This window comes from Phyllostomus discolor, chromosome 4 (genome assembly GCF_004126475.2).
Source record: "Phyllostomus discolor isolate MPI-MPIP mPhyDis1 chromosome 4, mPhyDis1.pri.v3, whole genome shotgun sequence".
Taxonomy (NCBI): domain Eukaryota; kingdom Metazoa; phylum Chordata; class Mammalia; order Chiroptera; family Phyllostomidae; genus Phyllostomus; species Phyllostomus discolor.
Genome location: NC_040906.2, coordinates 16,936,919 through 16,964,415, shown reverse-complemented (window position 1 = coordinate 16,964,415; position 27,497 = coordinate 16,936,919). Strand labels below are relative to the sequence as shown.

The 27,497-nt window shown below is 47.5% G+C and overlaps 1 protein-coding gene across 2 annotated transcripts in view; it reads right to left on the bottom strand.

Annotated features, from left to right (window-relative positions):
* Positions 1-26,583, bottom strand: part of MREG (melanoregulin) — a 55,776-nt gene extending 29,193 nt beyond the window's left edge. The window contains exons 1-2 of one of the 2 annotated variants that reach the window (XM_036022880.1): positions 26,561-26,583; positions 8,419-8,578 (exon numbers count right to left, since the gene is read on the bottom strand). In XM_036022880.1, coding sequence (XP_035878773.1) covers positions 8,419-8,511 — 93 coding nt within the window. In that variant the 5' untranslated portion in view covers positions 8,512-8,578; positions 26,561-26,583. Of the gene's footprint in view, positions 1-8,418; positions 8,579-21,919; positions 22,294-26,560 lie in introns of those variants that run through there. The other variant, XM_028510791.2, reaches the window with a different exon arrangement.
* Between the last annotated feature and the right edge of the window lie 914 nt (positions 26,584-27,497).

The window sequence follows — 27,497 nt, the reverse complement described above, 5'->3', positions numbered from 1 at the left end:
CTGCTTGATTTAGCATGACATCAATCACTAACAAAATGAACCAATTAATACATACATCAGGCAGAATTTGAGCTTTTCTTGTAACACATCATCAAATAGATATAAGAATATACTTGACATGCAAGTATATTTGAATAGCCTAGATACCTTTGAAAAACCAGTAACACACTAGAGTTTTCTTTTTTTTAAAGCTTTTATTTATTTCTTTTTAGAGAAAGGGGAAGAAAGGGAGAAAGGGAAAGAAACATCGATGTGAGACAGAAACACTGATCAGTGGCCTCTAGCACATGCCCACACCAGGTACCGAACCTACAGCCCAGGCAGGTGCCCTGACCAGGAATCAGCCCAGTGATCTTGCACTTTGCGGGATGATGCCCAGCCAACTGAGCCACACTGGTCAGGGCACACACTGGAGTTTTCTTAAGAGAGAAATAAGTTGGACAGTGTCTTACACTGTCTAAAGTCTATGGCTTTAAGCTTATTTTTTACTACCTGGTTGTTCCTATTCATATTTAAAATAAAGAATAAAGAAAACCATTCACCCATCCGTCCTAAATCTTCAGAACCTTGCGGCTTTTCATCTCCACTCCACAGTCAAGGGCACTGACTCCTGAGTCAGGGGCCCACTTCTGTGTGGACACTATAAAGAAGTCACTTCACCTCTGTGTGTGTCTTTCTCTTTAACACATAGTCCATCTACATCAAAAGACTACTGCGAGAAGCCAGGCAGTGCATATGGAAGGCAACCTGTCAGTAGCATAGGCAGGCACCTCTGATGATCTCATTTGTTCTAGGAAAGCCCAAAGCCAACACTGAGCAAGGTTACTGGAGGATTAACTTGACATTAACCCCTGGTGTTCCAATGCATAGGCAGTCAACTTTAAAAATTTGAAGCAGCTTTATGGTTTCAGTTTCTTTTCAGTCCCAGTTGTTTTATTCAAGGTAAAAAAAAACACTAATGGAAAGATACAATTCCTGTCACATGCTTGCCAATAAATGCATGGCTTTCCTTTTGGAAATTTCCACCATCACAAGCACTAAAACTCAGGAAGCACAGAGGTGCTGCAGCCTGCTGCTGTGGTGGTGGAATTCTGGGTATGGAGAAAGTTGCTAGCTTCCCCCTCTTCTCCCACATGCACTGCACTTTCCTGGAGGCACCCAACTTATTGTCGGCCCTCCTATCTCACTGACCCATCAGTACTCTCTAGGTACACAGTCTGCTGGCTTGCATGTATCTTTCTGGGATCCAGTGCAAGGAGGCCAATGAGGACAGAGTCTAAAGACTAGTAAAAGAAAGAGACCTGGCCATTACACTCTAGTATATTGGACGCCCAGAAGAATAGAGTAGAACTCGGGTACAGAAAGCTCCCTCCGGTTTTCTGTTCTCTCCATTTCTACTCCATGGCCAATCAGCTCAGAGGCAGGCTCTGCCAGACCAGACATCAGTGTCTTCCCGGTTTACATCCCTGATGCTGACGTACACAAGTCTGTCCGGAAAAAGTCCAGCCATTATTAATATAACAAGAATGGTTTATGTGACATCATTATAACCTGGGAGCCAAGGAGAGTAGACTGGAATGCACATGTGTGAACACTGACCTTGCTGTACCAGTCAGTGGGGGCAGTAGACACTGTTGAGTGAGCACATATGTGGTCTGGCCATTGCATTCAAAATGACTGAGCAAGTACTGCAACAAATCTGCATCAAATTTTGCATCAAGCTTGAACGTTCCTCTGTGGAAACTGTTGAGATGATTCAGAAGGCTGCAGCTATGGGCAGCTAGTGACTGGCAGCTTCGTCACGACAACACACCCACTCATGCATCATGTCTCATGCAGAGTTTTTTGGCAAAACATCAAATCACCCAGGTGACTCAGCCCCCTTAGAGCCCAGAGTTGGTGCCCTGAGACTTCTGGCTTTTCCCAAAACTAAAATCACTTTTGAAAGGGAAGAGATTTCAGACCCTCAATGAGATTCAGGAAAATACAACCAGGCAGCTGATGGTGATAGGGAGAACTGTGTGAGGTCCCAAGGTGCCTATTTTGAAGGAGACAGAGGCATCATTGTCCTATGTACAACGTTTCTTGTATCTTCTTCAGTAAATGCCTATTTTTCATATTACATGGCTGGATACCTTCTGGACAGACCTCATACATACGTAAGGGGCAGAGTAGGCAAAAAGTAGAAAGAAACGTCACAAACAGAGGTCTTCTGGTGTGGTACAATGGGCTGTCGTATTCAAAGTGCTGCCGGAGGTGTTAAAGATTCCTAAAGCAACAGCATCGGAAGCACACTGTATGTGGCACCCAACACAGGTAGACAATGAACAAACACCAAAGCCACTCTGTGATTCGGCTCACACAGGGTGAGTCACGGTCAAAAATACACAGACCAGAGTGTCCACGTGAGGCAGAAAGTCAACATCGATTTGGTAACTTTATCTGACCACAAAGGTGCCACCGAGGCCTTTCCTAAGTTCACCAGAGAGACTGGGGCAGTATCTCCACTCACACAGGCCTCTGCGTCCTATAGACAGACCGAGGAGCGATCCCAAACCTCCCACTCACTTTCTCCAACGCCTCGAACCGACGACTGACAGCCCCTGCTCTTTCGTGTCCACACGCCTCCTTCACAGGCTTATTACTGTGAGGATTCAGCCTCCGTCTGGAGAGCACGCAGGGTGCTGCCTAGCACATGGCACATACTCAGTAATAGCGTTACCTGGAACACAGAGGGTAAGATCACAGACTCATAGATGCAGAGCACAGACTGGCAGATGTCAAAGGGGAGGAGTGGGTGCTGGGTGAAACAAGTAGAGGAATTAAAAGAAAACCCTCCAAGACGCAGAAGACAGTATGGTGATTACCAGAGGGAAAGTGGGTGGGGGAAGGCAGAGGAGGGTATAGGGTGGGTAAGTGGTGACAGAAGGACACCCGACCTGGGGTGGCGGACACACAGTACAACATACAGATGCTATATTATAGAATCAAATACCTGAAACCTATATGCTTTTATTTTTAAAAAGACCACTTGATTCTCAGATCCTAACAAGTGCTTTTTATTCTGTCTCCCTCTAACCCACAGTCGGAGAATTGTTTCACCTTTCCACTGTTAGTTTGCTCCTTCGTGCTCAGTGTAAAACCTGCAGTCCCATCTCCTGCGGTGACCCACGTCCACATACTTGCAGGACGGCCCTAACGACAGAGCAGATTTTGCCCAGCGCTTGGAGACCGAAGACAGAAATGCAGACCCTGCGTGGATTATCACATCTTCACGTGCTGCCGAGTTCCGTGGCTGGTACGAGATCAATTCCACCCCCTCCCCCTCCCTCACTTCCTCCCACCAAACACCCCAGTCAGCTCTGTTCCGTTCTTTCTTCCCGTACCAGGGATATGGTAGGCTCAGTATAATCCAGACACTGCAAACAACCCCTGGGAGGGTCTGTTGCTATTTGAAACTTTATAGGAACTGTTTGCAATGCCTGGCAGTGCTCCGCCAGCAGGGAGTCCCCATGCACAGGAAATACAAATTGTTTGTTGTAAACCAGGAACGGTCTACGGTGTTGCCTCTATAATTTTAAAAAATAATAACATTTGGCTGTTCCCCAGGGTTCAGCGGAGTGTAGTTGCCGCAGGTTCACTCCAGCCACACAAGCACCTGTGTTCCCGGGGACCCTGCATTGCTCAGTGACAGGGATGCAGGCACGCATCATGACAACTCCATGCACTCCTGAGCCTGTAATGACGGCATGACTTTTAAAATAAACATAGAGTGTCTATCACCAATTACACCAAATAAACATCACTTATTTTGAACCAAATTGTGCTTAATTTGTATTTATGAGAACAATTTGATTCTTAGCAATTATTCTCTTAATCAAAAATGTAGAAGTCTTCTATAGCAGAGTAAAAATGTTGACACCATGTACAAAGCACTAAGGAAGCTATTACTGAACCATCAGAAGAGACACCCATTAGCACAGGTCAGAGACCGCACACTAAACAAAGTGAAGAAGGGAAGGAAAGGAGAAACATGAAACACCCCAGAGCTAATGGAACAGAAGCTCGAGGAGTGTGTTAACAGGCTGATCCACTAGTGAAGAAGCCTGACTTGGAAAAGATGTTACATTAGAACCAGAACATTTCCTGAAACAAGTCCAGCATCTTCCACCCCAGCACAGCTCTCACTGCCCTGGGGGGAGAATGCCTCTTCCCATCATTGGCATCGACAAGTGACAGAAACAGCCACTGGACAGACTCTGCTCATGCACTGTGACACAGACAATGAATCTCAAACAGTATCTGTTCCTCTCTTCCAATTTCATTCATGGTGCACATTATATATTTTATTTCTGAATTCACAGAGCCTAGTTTCAACTCCTAATTCCACCCTTTCAGCCGTGTGGCCTTGGACAAGCTGCTTTAAATAGAAATAATGGTACCTACCTCGCTGAATCGTGAGGAGGACGTAGTTAATATATGTAAAGTGGTTGGACGATGCCTGGCACTGTTTTATTATGATTGGTATCTTGGAGGACGATATCTTTCCATATAATTATTTATACAAATAAATGAGGTGTGTTGATCCTTCACTAACCATTATTAAGCTCCCTAGAACGGGCTGTGTTAGGTGAAGTACAACTAGCTTAATGAGAATAAACACAGGAATAATGATTTAATGCCATGACTGAGGCTGTCTACTATTGTTTTGTCAAATTAAAGTATTTCACAACATCGTTCAAAGACAAGAGCAGTAATTTTTCCACTACTTGGAGGTCTGAAAATGCCTCATTTCTTCTGCTGAAAGTCAGTTTTCCATTAGCTTTCGAAGGCTTGTATAAATAAAAAGTGGATTCTCTTAGATTTAAACAATGTGTCTCTTTATATCTTCTGACACTCCGAGTTACTTTAAGTTCAGCCTTCGCTTCATCATTCACTCTGCTGTGTGTTTTCTTCTCTGATTTTTTTTTCAATTTGGGAAAACAAATTTAGCCTTAACTATTTGTTGCCCTTCCTCTACCAGCTGCGGATTCAATAGGGGACTATAAGTAGTACACACACTGTTTTGAAATTATTTTTCATTTTTTGAGAATTCCAAATATGGATGTTTCTAGGTCTTCCATGTTATTATTGCTTCTCAAGGAAAAATATAATGTCCTGTTTTAGTACCTTTCTTGAGCTTCTAAACTGTATCATGCAAAACATCTAGGGTTTCTTGTTTTTAATTAGAATTTGTTTTTCTTTCAAAACTAAAATCCTGCCATGACAGGCATGGTTCAATTGGTTGAGCGTTATCCCACAGAGTAAAGGGTCGCTGGTTTGATTCCTGGTCAGGGCACATGCCTGGGTTGCAGGCCAGACCCCAGTTGGGGCACATGCAAGAGGCAACCAATGAATGTTTTTCTCCGGCTCTTTATCCCTCCCTTCCTCTCTCTCTAAAAATAAATACACAAAATCTTTTTTAAAAAACAAAAACTAAAATGCTATTTTATTAAAATCTGTACCAATTTCATTCTGTGTAAAAAAGGAAATCAGCAATATCAATAGACATGTAACTTCTTCAAATTTAAAGCACCCCCACCAGCTTCCCAATTCTACCCTCTAATCTAAATTAACGGTGAGCTCACTTTTCAATCACGCTGGACGTAATAGCAATAATAATAATCAGTGGTAATCCTTGTTATAAATGCTCTTTATAGATCAGTAGTCCACAAATATATTTTGTTCAGTTGACATTTTTTAATGAATTATCATTTAAAAATATGGACATTTTATATGTAAATCTGGATTTTCAGCTTCTCCTAAAATGCAAAAGTTCTGGCAGTTCCGAATCCACATTCTCAGCATAGCAAACAGGTATCTGGAGCTCAGTAGCTGCTCCCCTTAAACTCAGAATGAACTTCCAATGCTATTCAGTTCTGGACCCTCAAGTGCTTTTCCTAGGTTTCTCCAAGAAGGAACCCACTGCGACAATTCCATTTTAAATGCACATACTCTTTGGTCCAGGAAAAACAACGGAAGGTTGTTTTTCCAAAACACATGGATGTGTTTTGGAAACATCCAAATACACATGGATGTTCACCATGGCATTGCTCCTAAAAGCAAAAAACCTGAAACAACCAGCCATTACTAGGGACTGCTTGATTAAATGATGGCCAATCCATCCAAGAGAATACTAGAGGGCCCTCAAGAGCGGTAAGATAAATCCAAGCATACTGAAATGAAAAAAATATCCAAAATGTATTATTAAGTGAAAAAAAAATGGCTCAGAAGAGTCTGTAATGTGCAATCCCATCTGTGGGCAAAATGAATGGAACTATTAATACATACTTTTATATGCACTTCAAATATGGAGAAGAAAATATAAGAAAAATTTTAAACTATATATAATGTATTATAATACATATAATTACACATTAAATATATATATCTTGTGTGTGTATATATATAAAAAATATATATTTTACACTTAAAAAAGGAAGCACCTTGAACGAAGATATTTCAAACCATTTCATGTATAATTATCATTGCATCTTCTTATTATCTGATTGTCTTGGTTACAGAGTTCCTCTAGGGGGAAGCTTGGCTTCATTTCTTAGGCAAGGAGAAGAAAAACCCTTCTGGATGCCCCTTCACACAGGTCCAAGAGCAGCCCGGAAACGACAGCCACTTTGGAGCCGTCATGCTTGCAGCTTGTGTTGCCTGCGCTACCCGTCTTTTAAGAGTGAAAACAAACAGGCCGGAGAAGCAGGAGCTACTCCTGAGACAGCTGCCAGGCTCAGCTCCAAACACCCCGTCCAGCCCCTTTCAGGGGGGCTGAGGCCCTGGGAGTGGGGGAGGCAGAGGGATGCCGTACATCGTGGCCCTATTGCTGTTACAGCTTTGCGCAGAGCAGGAGAAGAAGAAGAAGGAAAGAGACTAGTTAGTTCTGTTCTCACCAGCAGAAACCCTATCTGGTCAGCCCAACACAGTAAAGGACTGGCTCCTCTTCCCACTAATGAAGGGGAAATGCAGTCTTGCCTTCTGGTCCCCGGGCTCAGGGAGGGCGGCCAGGGTGCCTGTTCCTGGCTGCAGCAGACGTGTGATGAGCTGCAGGCATTACTACCCTTCAAGAAGAGGACTGTGCTGGACACATGGGAAGCCAGGGACAGTGCAGAGCAGGACACTAGCAGGACACTGCCATGCCCCTGAGTTACACCCTGTGACGGCTACCTAGCAGAAGCTGTGCCCATCAGCACACCACACTCAAGAATGGACACTCATCCACAGCCACGGTGGGACTCTCCAGCCAGCCTTGCCCCAGACCTCGAGAACCAGAGGCAACTGTCAGCCCTTCCTGCCGCCTTGATCCCACCTCCATACCCACCTCTAACCCCCCCACAAGGGCATCCAAGCCACACCAGAATAAAAGAAACTGGATATATATGGCACTTTTAAGTTATCACCTCCTGCTAAAGCATGCTTTGGGGAATGAAAAATAGTTAGCAATTAATTAGCAAAAATAAAGAAATCTGCACAAGGGACACACAGACAACGCCCATGACCCCTACTCTCGCTGACCTACACACACCCGCGCACGCGGTGCTTTTCTTGAGAGCCAGAGTCTGATGTTGAAATAACCCTATTCTTTCCGATTACTGTAAGATACAAAGAAGCACGCAATCCATAGATAGCTTCACACAGGATCTACTCAGGGCTAACAGGTGTACACAGAAGTTGGAAAACCGAGGCTGTATTATTTGGAAAATGATACTCAATACTACATTATACCGTATGACATATATAATACTATATAGCGCTACTTTTGAAATAAAAGATAAAACATGGTCCCTGCTGCTGTTTTCCCTTAGGTCCTCTCCTTTTCAATATTCTACTGTCCACATACCACTAACTTCAGATTAAGAGTCCATTAGGCCGAGTTCGAGCCTTATCCCCAAGGTCATCTCAAATATGGCGGATATGCTGCCATTTGATCAATTTAAGGAGCTAGACAAAGGAAAAAAATATAAAACTACTTCAGGCCCCACTAATTCACAATTGGTGATCCTGCAATGTACCCTTTGAAATTCAACATGAATCTCCTAGCCACGACTTGCTAGACACCTGGAGAGGCAAGAGACGGCCTGGTTAAGGCACTTAAGATGACAGACTATCTTCACAATCTTCCTGCCTTGCTGTTTCTGGACTCTTGTAATTTGCGTCATTAAGGTAATACTTAGAAATAGGTCTTACCTGTTTATCAGGCAGGTCTACCAAGACCAGCTATCGTCAGCAACCACATGCCGTTAAAATACCTTCACGTCAAACATCTCACCCTTCATTCTTCTCATTCAGGCTACCCTTCTCGGTCGTGGCTGTTTCTACCGGACATACCGGACATGGTCACGCGCACGCGGCACCATCTGCAAGGGCGCTTACCTCTGAGTCTCTGGCCTGCTGATTGCGGACGACGATCAAATTGTACAGGATTCTGTCATCGTCCGCCTCTGTGTGGGACGCGTCGTGGGGCATACTCCACAAGTTCTTTTCATCCTCCCGCTCCAGAGTGGCTCCAAAGGAAGAGTATGGGTTGGTGTCACTATGGGATAAAAAAAAAAAGCTGTATGAGGGTTTTGTAATATGTGTTACATATACATTGTATGTAGGCAATGTAATGTAAATAAAATAAACAGGGTATATCACATAGCATATAATGGACTATGTAAATATATATTTCTTACAAAAAGGGTCTGCATTGTCTCCAATAACTAAGCATAACAGAATAGAACAAAAAAGTCGCTTTAAAAACAACAGAGAAGAGAGGTAATCAGACACCTGGGCAGAGGCAATTTTACTTTGTGTCAAACATGAAATGTAGCACTGAGTACCCTGCAGCTAAAACAAAACAAAAAGCGGGGTGGGGGAAATTCAATGGGGACTAGAACTTGCATGATTAAAAGAAAAAAACAATATAAAGAGATGAAATTTTTTTACTGGCTCTGAATTCAGGAAGCATTGTAAATTTAATATGCAATAGTATATAGTATCTATCAATTCCCTTACAATGAGAAAACTAAGTAACAAATATGCATACCTGAATAGTTCCAGTAAACAATGCAGGATGTTAACTAAGAACCTCAGTGGCCCCATTTTGCACATTGGTTTTACCATTTACCCTTTATAAGGCAGTCTCCCTGTTTGGCCTTAGGGAGATGAGTGGAAGAAGTCATACCTAGGACACGCTTGGACAGAGTCCCCGTTAATTTCTGTGGGGCCAGACAGGCAGGGGCCCGCTGGGGCGACCCCCTTCACCTGATGATATGTACGAAGCACCGGCTCCATGTTAATGACGGAGCTCCATAAAACTGCGAGTGACACAGATAGGCCCTGGTCCTTGGGCCTCACTAGAGTCTAGGCAGGGAAATGCATTAATAAATGATCAGGTGACCAGATCATTAAAAACTGTGGTAAGTGCTATAAAGGGGGAGTTCAGGCATCCTTGAGAGCTAATGCGAGGTCAGCATTGTGAAAAAGGGGTGCTTGAGCTTCACGTTGAAAAATAAGAACAGGGTTCCAGGTGATGGAAGGGACATGTTCAAAGGCCCTGGGGAGAGAGGGAGCAGGGCGCCTCTGAAGACAGGGGCCATTGGCCAGCAAGTGAAGAGAAGCTTGAGAGATGGCGGAAGCCAGACCCACACAGCCTTGCGGGCCATGCTTTCTAACATTCTTCAGAAACGTGGTCTTTATTCCTAACAGCAAGGTAGGATGTGGCCGGGGTTTAAGAAAGACTGTGATGTCATAGGAACAGCAGTACAACTTTAAAGATCTTTCCGGCTGAAGTGCAGTGAATGCTTGAGGGGGGTGGAGCGGACGTGGGGATTCACTAGCATGCAGCTGAGGTAGCTCAGATGGACAGGACAGGTATCAGGGCTCGAATGAAGGTGTGGAGCCGAAGAAAAGGACGCCGTTCAAAAACACGCAGGAAGTGCATGCTCTCTGGCTTCCCACCTATAGGGTGAATGATGCCATTCTCTGAGCAGCGAGAATGCCCCGTGACCAAGGGGTGCGAACACACCTGCCGGGGTGACAGGAGGGAATGGCAAATGAGGACAGGTGGAAGACGCCCCAATACATAGACGGCATCTGGGAAGGAAGGACGGGAGTAACTGACAGGTGGGCTAAAGGTCAACGTGAAGATTTAAACATGAGCTACCCAGTAGTTGGCACTGAGAAATCTCGCCACAGGAAGCAAAGTCTTAGTTTCCACATTGGGGTTCAATGGCAGGAACCTTCCCACGGCCTCTTCTTAAGGATGATGAGCCCATGACAGGTGACACACCTGATACCTCTGTGTCCTGCCCACTCGGGCTCTAGGGAGCGTGTCAAATTTACTCATTTCTTCATTCAGTTATTTGTCTACTTAACCAACATGGAACTGGGTGCCTGTTGCAGACTGGGAGCTGGGCTGGGTGCTTTGGGAACTTGAAAATAAATAGGACACTGTTCCTGTTTTTTGTGTCTATAATGCAGTAAGATAAGGGAATTGTTTTCAAAAAGTATAAACAGAATGCATAGGAGTACAGAAGGAGGGACAAATTCTATGTTCACATGGAAGTGCCAGGAAGGTTTCGTGGCCACGACAACATCTAACCCAGACCTGAGGAATACACAGCTTTTGACCAGGAAGAGCAGCAAGGGGAAGGGTATTCCTGGCAGAGGGAACAGCACAGTCGCGGTGTATAGAGGCTCAGTTCCCGCAGAGCTGGGACTTCCAAGTGTCCAGGCAGAGCTATACCACACGGTGCACAGAGGGAGGGACGTGCGGGGCCGCGAAGAGAAGGGGCTGGGGCCAGACTGAGGACAGTGCTGGAGTTCAGGCTTGATTCAATGCACTGTGGGAAGTTAACAAGGGGATTTCAGGCCTTGTCAGGCCTGGGGTTTCGAGAAATAACTCTGCATGAGGAAGGAACAAGAAGACGGCTCTGAGGCTGCCCCAAGAGGGTAGGTGTGGTTTTCATGGCACACTCTTTGAGGACCGAGTGTTGGGGCCTGGGGGTCTCTGGGAACAAGTGGAGCAGAAAATGGGCAGCCCCCCCCACCCCCCGGCAGAGACAGGAGCCCACAGACCACCACAACCAGAACAGTTGCTCTGTCTAAAATCTTATGGTTAGAGATACAAAGATTTCTTTGCAGCACAGAAATGGTAGAGTTCTACTGCCAAATAAACACATACGTGACGTTAAACATACTGAAAGTCTGGTTGTGGTGAGAGCAGACGATGGTGCGGGCTAGGGAAATAGGGGTGGGAATGGAAACCGAGAGGGTGGATTCCAGCAGCATCTGAGAAAGGGAAGTGGCAGCCGTGAGACCGGTGACAGCAGCAGAGGTGCAAGGAGAAGGGTCAGAGCTGGCCCGTGATGATGCCAGCTCTGATTTAATGGGACATCACGGAGGAAGCCAAGGCTGAGCTGGGAGCCTGCAGGATATTCACAGAGAGGGGGGATCTGGGCTTACAAACAAGGGCAGGCCCGGAGATCTGGACCTGAGAGAAAGGCACCTCGGAAGCCACGGGATCAGAGTGGAGGTGAGGGAAGACCTCAGGGGAACAGCCAGACCGGAGGGACAGGGGTGGGAGGGAGCTGGAGAGAGCAGGCGAGAGCCAAGCGACAGAGAACACTGGGGAAACAAGGAACAGATGTGAAGTGAGGATAACATGAAAAGCATTGACTCCAATTTCTTTTTTGCTTGAACAGATTTTGCGACAACAGCAAACCGCCACTGCGCTGTGCGGGGCAGGGCTCCCACACGCCACCCTCCTGTGACACAACCATCTGAGGTCAGGAGGGTGGCAGGGCGGTAGCCCTGCCCCACTGTGCAGACTGGGACCAGCCTAGGGAGTTGCTTGACTTCTCCTGGGTCCTGCAGCCAGCTGAGGTCAGTCCTCCCAGCACGAGCCCCTGACGGAGCTCTCCAAGCAGCCACACGAGACTGGGCATCCCAATGCCGTGACAGGGGCACACCCACAAACAGGGCAGCTCAGACAACAACTACACTATGACGTGCAGACCAGCGTATTCCTCTGGGGCTTGCCCTCCAGGGTGACCCCAGGGCACAGCTGTTACCAGGAGCTGGGACCTTGGCTGCCAACGCCAGTGCCACTCAGGCCAGGAAACCCCCGCTCTTTCCTGAAAACGGTGTTTGCTTTTCCCTAAATTTGTTTTGTTTGTGTAAGTCCTGTCTTTTCCACAAGCTGATGAGCTCCCTAGGGCAGGGATTGCATCCAGCACTTCCTTTACACCCCAGGGTGCCCAGCGGGGTCAGGCACGGAGTGGTTGCTTTAGCAACACTTGCTGAACGGAGCACACTGAGCTGGGGCCCCAGGCTGCTGAAGACAATCCCAGACACAACACACTGTGGCCACTTGTTAAAGATTTTCCTAAAGTAGGAGGTTTACACATCAGGCGGTATTTGCCTGAGCAAGTAGTACTGACATTTGCCCGTGTATAATCTGGCCCCTTTCTGTTTAATAACCCACATGTAAGACTACGACCACTGCCTCCCCGGCCAGTCCCCCTACCCTCTTACAATCTCAATCTTCCTCCCTTTCTCTCCCATCCCTCTTTGTCTCTAACACACACACACACACACACACACACACAAATGGGCGTGACGCCAGCCAGTGTACAACACGAGCCCCTCTCCCTGAGTCTACAGGCTGGAATCAAGCTCTCATGCTCCTGGAAGGTCACCGCCCGCCTGCTCAGAAGTGCTCCTGTCTCCAGCAGGTGCTGCCTCCCGAGTTCTCCCACGTCTACTCTGCCCTCATTAGGGGCCGTGCTCCCCTGGCGCCCCACGAGCCTCAGGCTCTGCCTAGTCACCAACACCCAGGGGACCCAACCTCCTGCCTCTGGGTGAGCAAGGACCCTTCCCGATGCTGGTTGCTGGGAGCACCCGCTGCCTCCCAGGTGAAGGAGGGGTCTGGCCCGCTCACCTCTGCAGCTCAACCCTCTCCTCTGGCTCTGCAGCTCCTCCGCCTGGACCTCCTTCCCTCCACGTTCTTCCTCATTAGAGTTACAAGCCAGGTTTCTTTGGGGCATAATGAAGGTAGTTTCTATCACTAAATATATCACCTGATCAATAATTTTATCAAACTCTTGGTCAAGGTGAAAGTGAACGAGGGGGTGAGCTCACTCAGCAGGACCTGGCAGACCCAGCCTGGCTCTTGGGGTCCGGGTTCTGTGCGCGGGCACGTATGTCCCTGCTCCACATACCCCGCGCCACCATCTAGGCGAGGCAGCCATCACTTTGCTGTACAACTTTAAACCCTCGGGCGGAGAGAGCAGAGCAAAGAAAAGCCTCAACCAAACCACTGGAGAAGCAGCTTGGGAGCCTCCGGAGACTGTGGGGGACCCCAGGACCCAGGGAAAGAGAGTGCAGTGCAAAGGCCCAGGGGTCTGGCGTAGAAGCCCGGGAAGACAGAAGGAGGGGAGGAAGAGGGCGCTGGATCAGGAGCTCCCCTTTCCCTCCGTCCCCTACATAATGATCACTCAAAGGCACTGAAGAAAGTGAGAGCAGCTGTTTTGCCCCTGGCCACCATCTGATGACGATAAATATTTTATTAACCTCAGGCACTTGAGAGGCGACTCTGACGTTACGTTAGAAGCAGAAGCTGCTTTTACTCCCCAAAGGATAGGACAAGATGAGTCTCAGATTCCATCCCCAACCCCACCTGGGGCACAGGACCAAACCACGGGGGAGTCTTATATTTCCATAGGGTCTAGAGTTAGAGGGGGACTCAAGCCTCAGAAACACTGGACTCCCTGCCCGGGGGCTTCGGCGCAGAGTGCTACAAGGCGCTAAAGTGTCTTACAAGACCTTGCCTGTGAGTCCTCACCACCAAGGACCGTGAGTAAAGACTTCAGAAAGACCCACGAAATGCCCTGCACACAAGGCCAGCTGCCACCGTGGGCAGTCCCAGTGACCTCACTGCTCTCCCCAAGCGGCCGTGTGCTAGCAATCACTGGTTTACAGCCGAAGCTCTGAACCCGTGGCGAGAGAAAACTTCCTGTTAACAGCAACCACAGCAAAAACCCGACCTCAGAGGCTGTTGGTTGGGTGCCACCCCCTCACTCCCTAAGGCCTCTTAGTCTGACTCCCCACTAGGAACAACGGGCCTGCCTACTGGGCCCCTGGCTTCCAGGCCTTTCCCTTCCTCCCTCTATGGGAACCTCCTGATGGATGAGCAGGTGAATAATCTAAGATCCTTCCTCTTCTTCTTGCCCTCCTTCCTCCCCTCCCTTCCTTCCTTGCATCCAAGACAGACAGATACTCCCACGCTGTTCACTTACATAGTCAATCCAATGTTTAAATGTTATTGAACCCCAAGTTCAAATATTGTTGCATAGATACTTGGAGCTTTCTCAGCATTCAAGTACCTGGCTCAGGACTTCCTTCAGCACTACAGGTACAGCCTACCTCAGTGTGCAGCAAGGGAGACACCGGAACCTCTTTTCTGGCCCCGCTCCTGGTTCTGCACCCACCCTTCATGCCTCCCGCCCCCTGGCGGAGACAGGGCCTTGTGTGACGGTGTGTCACGCATTCCTTTGAGTGCTCTAAGGCTTGAAGGTGGTCCAGACGACAACCCTGGGAAGCAGGTGGGGGAAGCATTATTTTGTATTTCTTCTGTGGGGGCTCACAAAGATTAGACTCAGTCCTGGGTCCCTTCTCTGCTCACATTCACTCCTGGTCACCTCATCCAGTCTTATGGCTTTAAATGCCATCTTTGTGCGGAAGAACCCTAAATCTGTACCTGTATCCCCATCTCAGACCGCTCTGTCAAATCCCAGAGTCCTGTATCTACCTGCCTTCTTCCCACGTCAACGTGAATGTCCAACAGGCAACTCAAGTTCAACACAGTCAAGGCCAAGCACCTGAACTTCCCCCCTAACCTCTCACCAGCAGCCTTCCCACTCAGAGGGCGGAGCCCCCAGCCTTCACATTGCTCAGGCCAAAACCCTTCAGGTCATCCCTGGCTCTCTCATTCCCCACATCTAATGCATCGGAAAATCCTATTGACAATACATTTCAAAACATCCACTCTGCCACTACCGCCAGAGCCAGGGCATCTGTGTCTTGCATGAGAATTCTTGCAATAGTTTTGTTTATTTTTTTTCCCACTGACCTACCTCTTTCTACCATTGCTCCCACCAATTCTATTCTCACTACAACCAAATCCTTTCAACACATAAATCATATTATATCAGCTCTCCCTCAAAACCCTCCAGGGGCTCCCATTTGACTTAAGAGTTTAAGCCCAAGTCCTGCTGAGGAACTTAAGGCCCCACAGGACACCCCAGCCACTCTGGCCTCTGCTGTTCCCTGTGCCCACCAGTCACAGGCCCACGTCAGGCCCTGGCACTGGCTGACGCTTCCACCTGTAATGTGTTCCCCGTGGATGTTCACCTGCCTCCCTCCCTCCCCACCTTTAAATCTCTGCCTAGACGCCGCCTCCTCGGTGAGCCCTATCCTAACCAATCTATGTAAAATGACAAGCAAGCTCTCCGGCCACCACTCAGTCTTGCCTTTTTCCTACACGCTCATGTGTCTTCTAATTCACTGACTGAGGTTCCTGTGTGGGGGCCTCCCCTCTCCGCAGTAAAAGCCCCAGGAGGGCAGCACCTGTACCTACTCTGCTCTATGGTTCCAACAGGACCTGCCACTTGGTAGACGCTGGTATTTGCTGAATGAATGAACTGTTGGTTCCCCAGTGCACAGGGCTCTGAGCCATAGAAATGAGGCCGGAACCCCCCTCTCCAGTCTCACAGACAAACTCCTAGCTGTCTAAGTGTACAAAGGTGGGGCTGGCTCTGAGTCTTGCGGGAGGAAGCAGAGAACAAGCACGTATTTTACGTCAGGTGGGAATCAGGGCTCTGAAGGCATCCACGGTGAAGGAAGGGCCGAGTGAAGGGGCAGGGGCACTGCTTCTAAAGAGGGTGGTCAGGGGAGAACTTCTTGATGAAATGGCTTTGAACAAGGACCTGAATAAGTAAAATGTGGGCATTACCCACACATGCAAGCCAAGGAAGACCATTCCAGGCAGGGCGGGCAAGAAGTGCAAAGGCCCTGAGGCAGGTGCATGCTTGGTGTGTCTGAGGACCCAGGAGGAGGCCCGGGTGGCTGAAGGATAAATGATTTCACTTTAAGTGCTGACCTTAAAATCTCAACCACACAGAAGAGCCCCACACTGGAAACCACCCAAAAGTCCACCGGCAGGAGGAGGGAGCACAGTGGAAAGTACTGTGAAGCCATGAGGACCACAAGCTAAGCTGCACATGGTGACTTGGACGGGTCTCCCCAAGAACACACACAGTTTGATCCCATTGACGTCAAGTTTAAAGTCAGGCCAAACTAAAGTACGCGTTCAAGGTGCACACTTGGGTGGTACAGCTATAAAGAAAAGCACAACAATGACCATCCCAGCAGTCTAGATACAATCGGGGTGGAGAATACGGGACTGGCAACAGCAATCTCTTGCCACGAGTGACAGTACAGTACTCACTTTATAGTTGTTCTTTACGCTGTACATGCTTTTGTATGTTTTTAGTCTGATATCACACGTACCCACACACATTTTAAAAAATTCAAGGGAAACAATACGTGAGAAGCAATGCAGGAAACTCTTACCACATGTCAGGCAGTACAGGGGTTTGTTAGACAGATACTGTCTCGCCAATTATGTCCCTAAAAAGCACAAAAGAGTGCACAGTACAGAACTGGCACAAAACAAATATTTATTTTCCAGACAAAAAAGGACTTCAGCCACTAACAGACTATTTTACCTAACATGTACGCAGAATTTACTTTTTAAACAAAACTATAGCAATAAGCTCACCACCTTCCGATATCTAGAGAATAAAAAGTTCCAGGAAACCTAGATCACATGACGTGTAGGAGAAGGAAAGTTCATCTTCTTGGGAATTTCCAAGGTCACTACGGCTGACAGATGCAAGTCACAAAAGCAGGGAAGGGGGACAGTGCGGTGCCTGGAAAGGAACCTTTAAAAGTCGCCCTTCCATGAACTTTGAGAGGCTGGCATCTTGGTGAAAGCATGTACCCCGGATTCATTGGACCGGAGGCCCTGTTCTGCGAACATCAACCAGACCCTCCCCTCTGTCTCCTCTGTCCTTCGAGAAGGTAAAATCACCAGCCTCGGATGGGACTCTCTGAGGAGAAACCAGGAGCTCCTTCCTGCAGCAGAGGTCCTTGGCAACGCCTCTCCTGTCCCTTCCTAGGAGTCAGCGGCTGGCCCAGGGCTGCAGGCTTCGGAAACCGCAGGCTCTGCGGGAGGCCCTGGAGACTGGTGTCAGCTCAGGGAAGCCGCTGGCAGCACCTTCTGGGGAAAGGAGTCAGGCCGGGGGGGCCCTGTCTGAGCAGTAGCCAATGTTATTTTAAAGCCCTTCCAAGGGCAGAAAACAATTGGATCTGCTCAGGGGTCATGTGAGTCCACACTGTGAAATGGGAAACTCCACACATGTAAAAGATTACTGTCCTTCTAGGCTGGGTGGCGATGCTCTTTTAAGTGTCTCAAACCCACCAGCCTTCTTTCCCACTGGCACCTGCTTTCACCAGCCATCTACGGAAATACGGGGACAGTGTTTCTCAGCCCCCGCTGTCACCGAGCAGAGCAGGTCCCGCACTTCGAACACAACTTCTAGCACAACCACACAAACAGCCCGTTACACGCCTCCCTGCACACGAGGAGGCTGCTGCTCTTTCTATGGGCCTGGGAGATACTAGGATTCGAACCCCCATTCAGCCATCTGAGAAGCTACTGAAGCTCTTGTGCCTCAGTTTCTTCACCTGTCAAGAGGAGATAGAGGCATAATTACTGTCGGCCCTCACTACTTACTCCCAGATTCTGTATCCGAAAATTTGCCCACTCACTGCAATTTCTCCGTAACCCCCAAATCAGTCCTCCCAGTGTTCTCGTGCAGCTTGAGGCCCGAGTTCCCTGCTGAGGTCCAGCACAGCACTGCTTTGCTGTTTCAGCTTTCGTACTATAACCACGCGTCCTTTTGGTGGTCTATTTAGGGCCACTTTTTTGGGTTGTTTTTGCATTTTTGTGCTTTCTGTTGGTGGTTTCACTGTTTAGAAAAGGCCCAAGCATGCGTGTGTTAGAAGAGCTTTATTCGGGCCTGAGTTACAGTACTGTTGGCAGCAAGCACAATGTTACTGAATCAACAGTATGTCTTAAATTAAGTGTCTTGAAGCATAAACACACATAAAACGAGGTACGTATTGATCAGCTGACGAATCGGCTGGCAGCAACCTAACCCTGGATTTTTCCCCTTGGAGCAATGGCTCAATACTCTTTAATGCAGTATTTGTGGTGACTAATAGAACATAAACTACTCTGCATAACGAGAATCGACAGCACCTCATGGGGTTAATGGCAAGGATTTAATTAATAGATACAGAGCACTTACGACGGTGCCTTGTACACCATAAGCACTAAGTGCCACCTACAAAGGCTCAGGAGAGATGGGACAGGGGAGGCGTCTGTCACCACTTCAGCCTCTCACCCTCTTCTGGATGCTGGGTGCAGCACGACTCACACAGACCATTTCTTCATGGTCCATGAAGTTCCGTTCTGGTGCCCACACTCACAGACCCGGTCAATTCCTTCTCAGAGCCGCCCCTCTTTGTGGGGATGAAACAACCATCAAGAATAAACCGAGGGTTTATTTTATTTTTTTGAAATAAAAATAATGAAAATGTTGTTTTTCTCCAGCGCCTAATGAAAATTCCAGGCACTGGAGAAAAACAAAACACTGATCTTCTGTTCTCCGTTCACTGCCCAGATATGTGCGGAAACTCTGTTATCAGTAACAGAAGCTCCTGGTGGGCGTGGAGAAGAGCAGGGAGCAAAGCAGTTTGGAAGCTCATTCTCTGGTTACTTAGGGGACTTAAGAGAAAGCCGCCGCAAATAAAAACTTGACCCTGGTTGTTACTTCTCTCCCTTTCTTCTTTTGAACAACTGGACAATGGTGGAGCTTATCAGTTATTTACAGCCAATAAAAATTAGAGAGTGAGAATTTATACTGCTCTGAAAAAGTTCTAAAGAACCACGTGAAGATGCTTCAGCGTGTCACACTGACACGGCACCTTTTTCACATTCCACTTTAGACTCTTCAGGCCTGATGTGTGTGTAGCGTGTCATGTGACAGCAGACTCTACATTGCCAGGGCACGTGGGCATCTCTCTGCTTAAAGGTGACTGACTGCAGGTGTGCCTCCCACATCTTAGCACGTCCAGCGCCACAGCTCATGCTCAGGTGGGTCTGTAAATGGCAGTAGCATGCTTTTATCACTGATGGAAAGAGCCATGCTCTAAAAGTAAAAAACAAACAAACAAACAATGCTTTGAACGCAAATATTTCCCCAAAAGTACCTTATAGTAGGTTGGATAGTGTCCCCTAAAAACTTCTAGGTACATAATCAAAAAAAAAGCCAACAACATATGTACACACAAATACTTGTACAGAAACATTCATAGCAGCATTACTGATAAGAGCCAAAAAGAGGAAACCACCCAAATGTCCACCGATTGATGAATGGATAAATAAAATGTAATATATCCAGACGACAAAATTTTATTCAAATCCAAAAAGGAATGCAGTACCAACACACACTACAAGACGGAACTTCAGACCATTGCGCTAAGGGAAAGAGGCCAAATGCATCAAGGCCTCATAGTGTGTGATTCCGTTGACACAACGTGTCCAGAAGAGGCCAGCCTATGAAGACAGAGAAGAGGTTAGTGGTGGCCTGGGGAGTGGAGGAGCAGGGAGGGGACGTCGGCCAGTGACTGCTCAGGGGTCTGGTTTCCTTTTGGAGTCATACAATGTTCCGAATTAGGTAGTAGTAATGACGGCACCACTTTGTTAGTATATTAAAAGCACTGAACTTCACACTTAAAAACATAAAAACAAACAAAACAATGTTTGAAACTAGACCTTATGAAGGCTTGGGCGGAAAGAACATGAAGGTCCCCCCCACCCACACACACATCACTGATCCACACGCCCATCAATAAGCTGCTCCTCCTAAATACTGTCACACTGAAATGCTGCCGGAATGACACAGAACCACAAGAGACCAGTCCACGCATACATGCTCAGAAGAAAAACAATAATTAACGATAACTAAAACGTATGGAGTGTTTACTATGTGTCAGGCACTCTACTAAGCACTTTATGTGGGGTAGCCCATTTCATTTCTCACGGCAGCCCTTTGAGGTACATACTATTATCATTCCCATTATGCCCGTGAGGAAATTAAGACACAAATAAATTTCATAATTTGTGTCAGGTCACCCCGTCCGGATTTAACCCCAGGCAATATGATTCATGAGCACTGTGCTATTCTGTCCCCATTGACTCTGTCGTCTTAAAATCACTAGCAAAATTCACTGCCTTCCTGCAAAAATCAAGGCAGGAAAGGGTGGAGATTTTAAAACAACCAAAACCATCGACTCAGACAGCAATCCCCGAGAGAAGATAGGAAACACCAATGCTCTGAGGATGAGACCGAGCTGAGGGCCATATTTCACGTTACTATTTTCACAAGTTGAGGGCACAACCCAAGTATGAAATTGTAGATTTTGCCCGATACCTTTAAAACTCGGCATAGATTACCCGGTTTCTCCCCATTCACAGTAATCTGATAATCTACGTGAGTACCCCATCACAAGTGCAAAGAAAAACACTGTGTATTGTGTGTAAGACCGTTTACACATATTTAAAACATGACACATAGATGTTTACCTATATGGGTGCTCACTAAACCGTGAAGGGCAGGTGGTTAAGTTCTAAATCCTAAATCACAGGAGACAGATGAATAAGGGCTAAGCCATCAGAGAGGACTGCTTGAGGGGGTCCCCGAGAACCAGCATTTAGGGACGGCGGGAAGGACCAAGGTCACTAGGTGAGGCAAGTTCGGGGAGAACAAAAGTGTTGGGTTGTTCCTGGAGTGGTAAGGATGCCTGTCTGATTAAATCAGAGAGTGTGCCAGGTTCAGTGTCCTGGAAATAAGAGAGGACGGGCAGGAAGGGATTACGTAATATCCCAAAAGTCAAGGGCAGTGTTTGGACTTGGTGAAGTAAGAAAAGGTAAAGGGTGCTTTTTAAGAAAGTTGCGAAAGCTCTATCATATGGCAAGAAACACTGGTTTCTGTATTTGCTTACCCAATCCTGGAATTCCACCTCATAGACTTTTTCCTAGTTTCACTCCAAATATTCTGTTTCTCTCATGTCTACCCCCAGGGCACAACCTCGTGGAACCTTCATTTCAGCCGAGTTACAGTGAGATGACTTAGAAGTGCAGCCCTGAACAAACTGTGTTGTGAGGCCCCTTCACGGAGCCACTGACCGTGTGGTCCATGCGCACTCAATTTTCTCACACGGTAATAACCTGAGAACATCCTACTGATAAAATACACATCTTTAAAAGTAAAAAATGGTTCCTTGTGCTCCGTCCCTGAAATGGTCTTCTATTGATAATAGAATTGAATGAGAAAATATCCAACTTTCTTCCCGGGTGAAATAGAAACCCACAGTTGCCTACATCAAATATAGAGCCAGTGGCAGTTGTATTTAATCGGATCCCTGTGCGAACATTGTCCCCTGCCTGGCAACTGCACCCGAATTCTTGACACTTTCCACAGGGATCCGCCTAGGTCTCGGGTGCCTCTGAGGACCTGGGCTTTGGGGCAAAAAAACTTACCCAAGGAACAAGCTATCCCATAAGGAGGGATCCAGGGGCTTAGGTTGTGCCTCCCTGTAACCTTAGAGCAAGCCCACATCCCTAACTCAGACAAACACGGAGGTGTCCCCACTCCGCGACACTCGGACACTCCGGATCCGGGCCAGGGCGCGCACTCACCTGACCAAGGGCTCCTTCTCGGAGTCGGCAGGCCCCTCCAGGCACTTGCACGGGCAGCAGCAGCAGCACACGGTCCTCAGCCAGTCCTTCAGCCCCATGGAGAGCGAGCTGCCCCGCTGGCGCCGGCAGACTCGGAGAAAGCCGCGGGGGCGAGCGAGCGCGGCAGGGGCGCGGCCACGGGGCCGGCATCCAGGTGCGGGGACAGTCGCGGGCCGGGCGTCGCAGGCCGGTCTGTACGCATCACGCCGCGGCCTGGGATGCGGGTGAGGCCAGAGGAGCCTCCACCGCCCAGGCTCTGCAGGGCGGTGCGCTTTCCTCCACTTGGGTTTTGTTTGGCGAGCGTGTTTTGTCGGAGCTTTTTTTTTTTTCCGCTTTTAATTCCCCAGGCGCTAATTGGGGCGCATGCGTCCCCGAGACGCCCCGCTGCTGCCCTCTAAGGAGGAAGCAGGGACTCCAGCCAGATGGCAAAATTCTAGGGCACCAATGCCGATCCCGGCTGGGAAAGCACTCGGGTCACCGAGCGCGCGGTTGGGCAGAAACTATATGTTTTATTGGCTTCACTCCGTCTTCCTTCCAACCCCCAAGCCTTTAAATCAGAGTTTAGGGCATTTTTACCATGTCAGTCCCACATAGAGTAAAAGTTAGCAGAAGAGTATGGGTCTGCGTGTTACAGAGGTGGGTTTCTTTTTTAAATAGTGTATTCACAATGATTTTTTTAAAAAAACTGTTTTCAAGTCTCCCAGTTTTTTAATAATCTCCTCAAGGACGGCAACTACTATCATTAGCTTCTTGCGGTTTTCCGGAGCTATTTATGTATTAATTTATGTACAGACTCTTCCCTTCTTACCCAGTCAGTGGTGGACCCCACACATTTCTGCACCCGGCTGGCTTCACTCAGCATAGCATGGGGATAGGTCCATAGCAATATATATACGGTCTCCCGCTAACATTTCAACAGTTGCGTATTATATAGTCCCATGGATGCCAGTATGTTATTTAGCCAGGCCCCTGTGGATGGACATTTAAGTAAGTTCCAGACTTTCGTTATTAAAATAGGGATGCCATGAACACCTTGAATTATGTGTTTGGACATGTATATCTAATTGAGTAAATGTTTGGCAGTTGACTTGCTGGGTAAAGTGCCTTTTTAGATTTTTTTTTTTGGCTCTTGCCAAATCGTTCTACAAAGAGGTAATTCCAGTTTACACTCTGACCAGCAACACATGAGAGTGTCTGTTTTCCTCTACACCCACCCATACAAACGGCCCATCTAATTTGCATTTCTGCCAATCTGTATCATTCAACACAAACTTACTGAGCGTCTGTTATGTGCCGGGCACGTTCTAGGCTCTGGGGATACGGCAGTGAGCAAAAGAAACAGTGTGTGCTCCTACTCTCCTGAAGCAAACATTCCAGTAGGGGAGGTCAACAAAACATGCTCTGAATTGTGTCAGAAAGCAATACTAAGTACCGTGGGGAAAAATACAGCAGGGAAGGGGACAGAAAATGCCAGGGAAGAGTGTGTGTGTGTGTGTGTGTGTGGACTGGAAGGAGGGGAGGTGCCTGAAGTTTTTGATGGGGTGGTCAGGGAAGGCTTCCTGACCGGTAACATTTAAACAAAGACAAGAAGGAGATGAGCAAGGTAGCCCTGGCATCAGAGAGAAGAGCATTTCAGGGAGAGTGAAGACCATGTGCAAAACCCCAGAGGAGAGAGAATAAACTATAGCATGTGTGAGAAACAGCATGGATTTCGGGGCCTCTAGAGACGTACGGGCCAGAAGGAAAAGAAATAGGAAATGAGGGAATGTGGGACCTTGTAGGACATGTAAGGACTCTTTGTAAGGATTCTGCTTCATGCAAGTGAGTGACACTTCAGAGGTTTTTGAGAAGAGGCTATGATAGGACCTCCTGGATGGCAATAGCATCCATTGGCTGCTTGAGAAGAATCTGGGTGCCAGCAGCTGTTTTAGGGGGATGCAAATGAAAGTCTTTGTAATGATCCATGCCAGCAGTCCCCTTCCTTTCTGGCACCAGGGACTGGTTTCATAGAAGACAATTTTTCCATGGTCCGGGGATGGGGGATGGTTTTGGGGTGATTCAAGGGCATTATCTTCAAGCTCACCTCCGCTGTGCGGTCCCGTTCCTAACAGGTTGGGTACCTCTGATCCACGTGACAAATGACAGTGGTTTGAACTAAGTATATAGCAGTAGAGGTTGTAAGAAATGGTTGGACTCTGGATGGAATTTGAAGTCAGGGCCAATAAGATTTGCTAAAGGGTTGGAAGTGGGGTATAAAAACAAGAAAAGAGGACTCCGAACTTTTTGGATTACAAACTGTGAAGGTTAAACGGCCAACGACTGAGACAGAGAGAGCATGGGACGAGCAGGTTTGCAGGGGTGAGGAGGAGGAGCAAGGGTTTATTTTCAGAAGTGTGAATTCTCATGGGCGGTGTATTAATTTTTAAAGTGTGTCACTCCGCATAAGTCTGTCCTGCCCTGGCTACAGTAAGAAGTCGAAGGAACAGATCAAGTGTGTGTTCGCCGAGAGGCTGGCTATTGAAGGCTACAGAAGAATAAGAGTCTAGAGGAGGTCCCTGAGGACTCTGACTTAGGTGGGGAGATATGGACCCGTCTTGAAAAGTTCCGTGGACATGATAGAGATCCAGCTGTCGCCAGCCTGCGCAGGGCTGTGATAGCAAGCTCCACATCGTGTCAGTTACCACTTGCGACTCAACCAGGATGTAGGCTGAGTGTTGTTTTTGACAGCAGACCTCCAACCGGCTGGCAAAGTCCACTTGAGAGAATGCACTATGTTCTGAAGTTGGATTTTGGAGTTTGAGTCATTCCACCCAGGTTCAGGTAGAAAGTGGGTGGAGGTGGCTGCAAAAATGTGAACTCATCTGGCAAGAAGATAAAATTTAGGATCTGACAGCTGCTACTAACTACTGGAGTGGGACTTCCCGAAAATAGAGGAACTAGAGAAGGCATTCAGCTTCTGGTGACTGTAGGTCCTCTGCCCCTTTAGGGACTTGGATCTTAGACACGTCACTTAATTTTTCTGAACTTCAGTGTTATACTCTGCAAAATGGAGATGCAGAGTCCAGCCCTACCTACTGGGCACAATTGTTAGACTCAAATGAGATCGCTTGAAAACCAGAGAGTACTGTAGAAATACCACAATTCAGCACTACTGACTAACTCTAACATAGGCCTATCGGGCAAATCCCAGTTCCAATACTACCTGGCCTACACGTGACAACATTTCTTTTCATATTTGTACCTCTGTGATGCGTGGGCATCTTTTATGTAGCCTGTATCAGGCAGGACATTTCTAGAAAGCCCTAGAACCACATCTATTTAGCAGACTTGATCAGGAAGTTAATGCCCTGCCTTACGAAGGGCCATGTGTAGTGTTCGTCGGCTCTAACAATTATTCGCACTTTTCTTTTAAAGTTAATTTTAAGTTTTAAAATTTATAAACGACACATTCCTCTAACAGATTGAAATAGTGCCGTTAAAGCTCCCTCTGTCGCAATCTGCAGCCCTGTCCCCTTTCTGTCCTCCCCAAGGTAACCATTCTTAGCCACGTGGCACAACTTTTTTCTGGACAGGAATACATGCGTGTGCCCCTGTGGTGTATATATAGTACCACCGTGTGTCATTTTTTAGTAGTGGGTTTTGTTTTAATGAATGTAAAAGTGCCCCTTAATCTATCTGCAAGCTTTTTCCATTTATGTTTGGGAGACCTTCTTAGTACACCTCGTTCTTTGTAATTGATGCATTCTATTTCTCAGTTTTCTAGGGATAACTGGATGTGTTTTTATAGTGCTCATCTTCCCAGAAGTTGAATACCTTCATGATTTTCCCTGGTTTCGGGTAAACCGGACCTTTGACAGGAGGAGCAACGGCACCCAACCTTCTGGCTGTGGCTTCTAGACAGCTAAGGCCACATTTGGCAACCTCATTTCCTGTTTCATTCGCAGGGAGGGCTGCGAGCGTTCCTTTTTTTAGAGTGATGCCAGATCACTAAGGCCTGAGTAGACACCAACGCACCCACCACAGTCAGCAACATCTCACATTTACCAAGAACTCCTGGGCACCTGATGTCAGGGGAGTAGGCAGTACCCTGGGGTGACTGGTGACTCACAGAGCCATCAGCTGCTTGCTTTTTAGGTAGAACTGCTGGCCTATGTTTTCACATTTTTCCATGGTAGGGAACACTGCAGGGGTGTCGTCTCTGGGCCACACTGGAAAAAGAAGAGTTGTCTTGGGCCACACATTAAATACATTGCTATATGTAATCACAAAAAAAAATCTCATAAAGTTTTGGGTAAATTTACAATTTTGTGGTGGGCCATATTCATAGCCATCCTGAGCCACATGTGCCCACGAGCTACAGGTTGGACACTCCTGCTCTGGAGTCTGCTTTGAAAACAGCTAATGTGGTTTAAAGCCCTCATTCTTTAAGAATTTACTGATGACTTCTTAGCATTGGAGCAAAAGGCATATGCAGGGTGAAAAAAATCGGAAAATCAAAATACCTCCAACACATCATTAGTGCATGCCACAGAGAAAGCTATGTTTGCAGCCACGTAGCACAAGCTGGTGTCTCCTTCAGTTATTCATTCAACAAATACTCACTGAGCCAGGTCCTGGGGACACAATGGTGAGCTAGCATGTAGGGTCCATTCATGAAGACAGGGGCTTCGTTTTATTCTTTGCATCATCCCCAGCACCTAGAACAATGCAGACACATAGTAGGCGCTTAACAAATGTGTTGAATAAATGCATGAAAGCAGAAAAAGAACTGTTTAGTGAACCCAGAGTTGGCCTGAAAAGTTTTATTTCATTTCTGAAGAGTGTGTTTATGAGCTGCCTGAAGCCAGTGGGGAAAACCTGGAGAGCACTGTCTGCCTTAGACATGCCTCCCTTGGTCTGACATGGAACCCACTGCTCGTGCAGGGGGAGGGAATGCTCCTACTCAGCAGGCTTGACTCTCATGCACACCCGTGCAGTGCTCAAGTGAGGAAGAAGGGGGAGGCAGGAAAACAAAACCAGCTGGACGAAGATTGGGAGGGTTTCCTAAGGAAAACCAACTGGGGCCACAAAAAAAAAAGGGAGTGGTTGCCAGCAAGGCAAAAACAACAACATCCACTACACTCAGTAACGGCACCTGCTGATGCACTGGCTCAAATATGCTGTGTGTGTCCACGGAGCTCCCTCCGTCTGGAATGGACAGAAAGGACTCCAGCCCATTGTTCTAGTGGGTCCGGCATCCAGGATCTCAGACTAGAGGAGCTTTCTGCAAGAGGCATTTCAGAATCCCAGTGCATCCCCTAAAAATTCAGACAGTTCACCGATCAGCTCAACAACATCTACTCCCAAAACCAAAGAGAAAGAGAGAAACTGTTCCACGGGATGTGAAGGAACTGGATGTGAGGCTGTTGGCACAGGCCCAGCTTCTCCAAGGGTGACTAAGCATCTGCGTCATACTTTTCAGGGATGCTTGATGAAACTCCAGATTCCTAGACCCTACACGAGAGTTTCTGGTTTGCAAGCTCCGGAGTTGGGGCCCCAG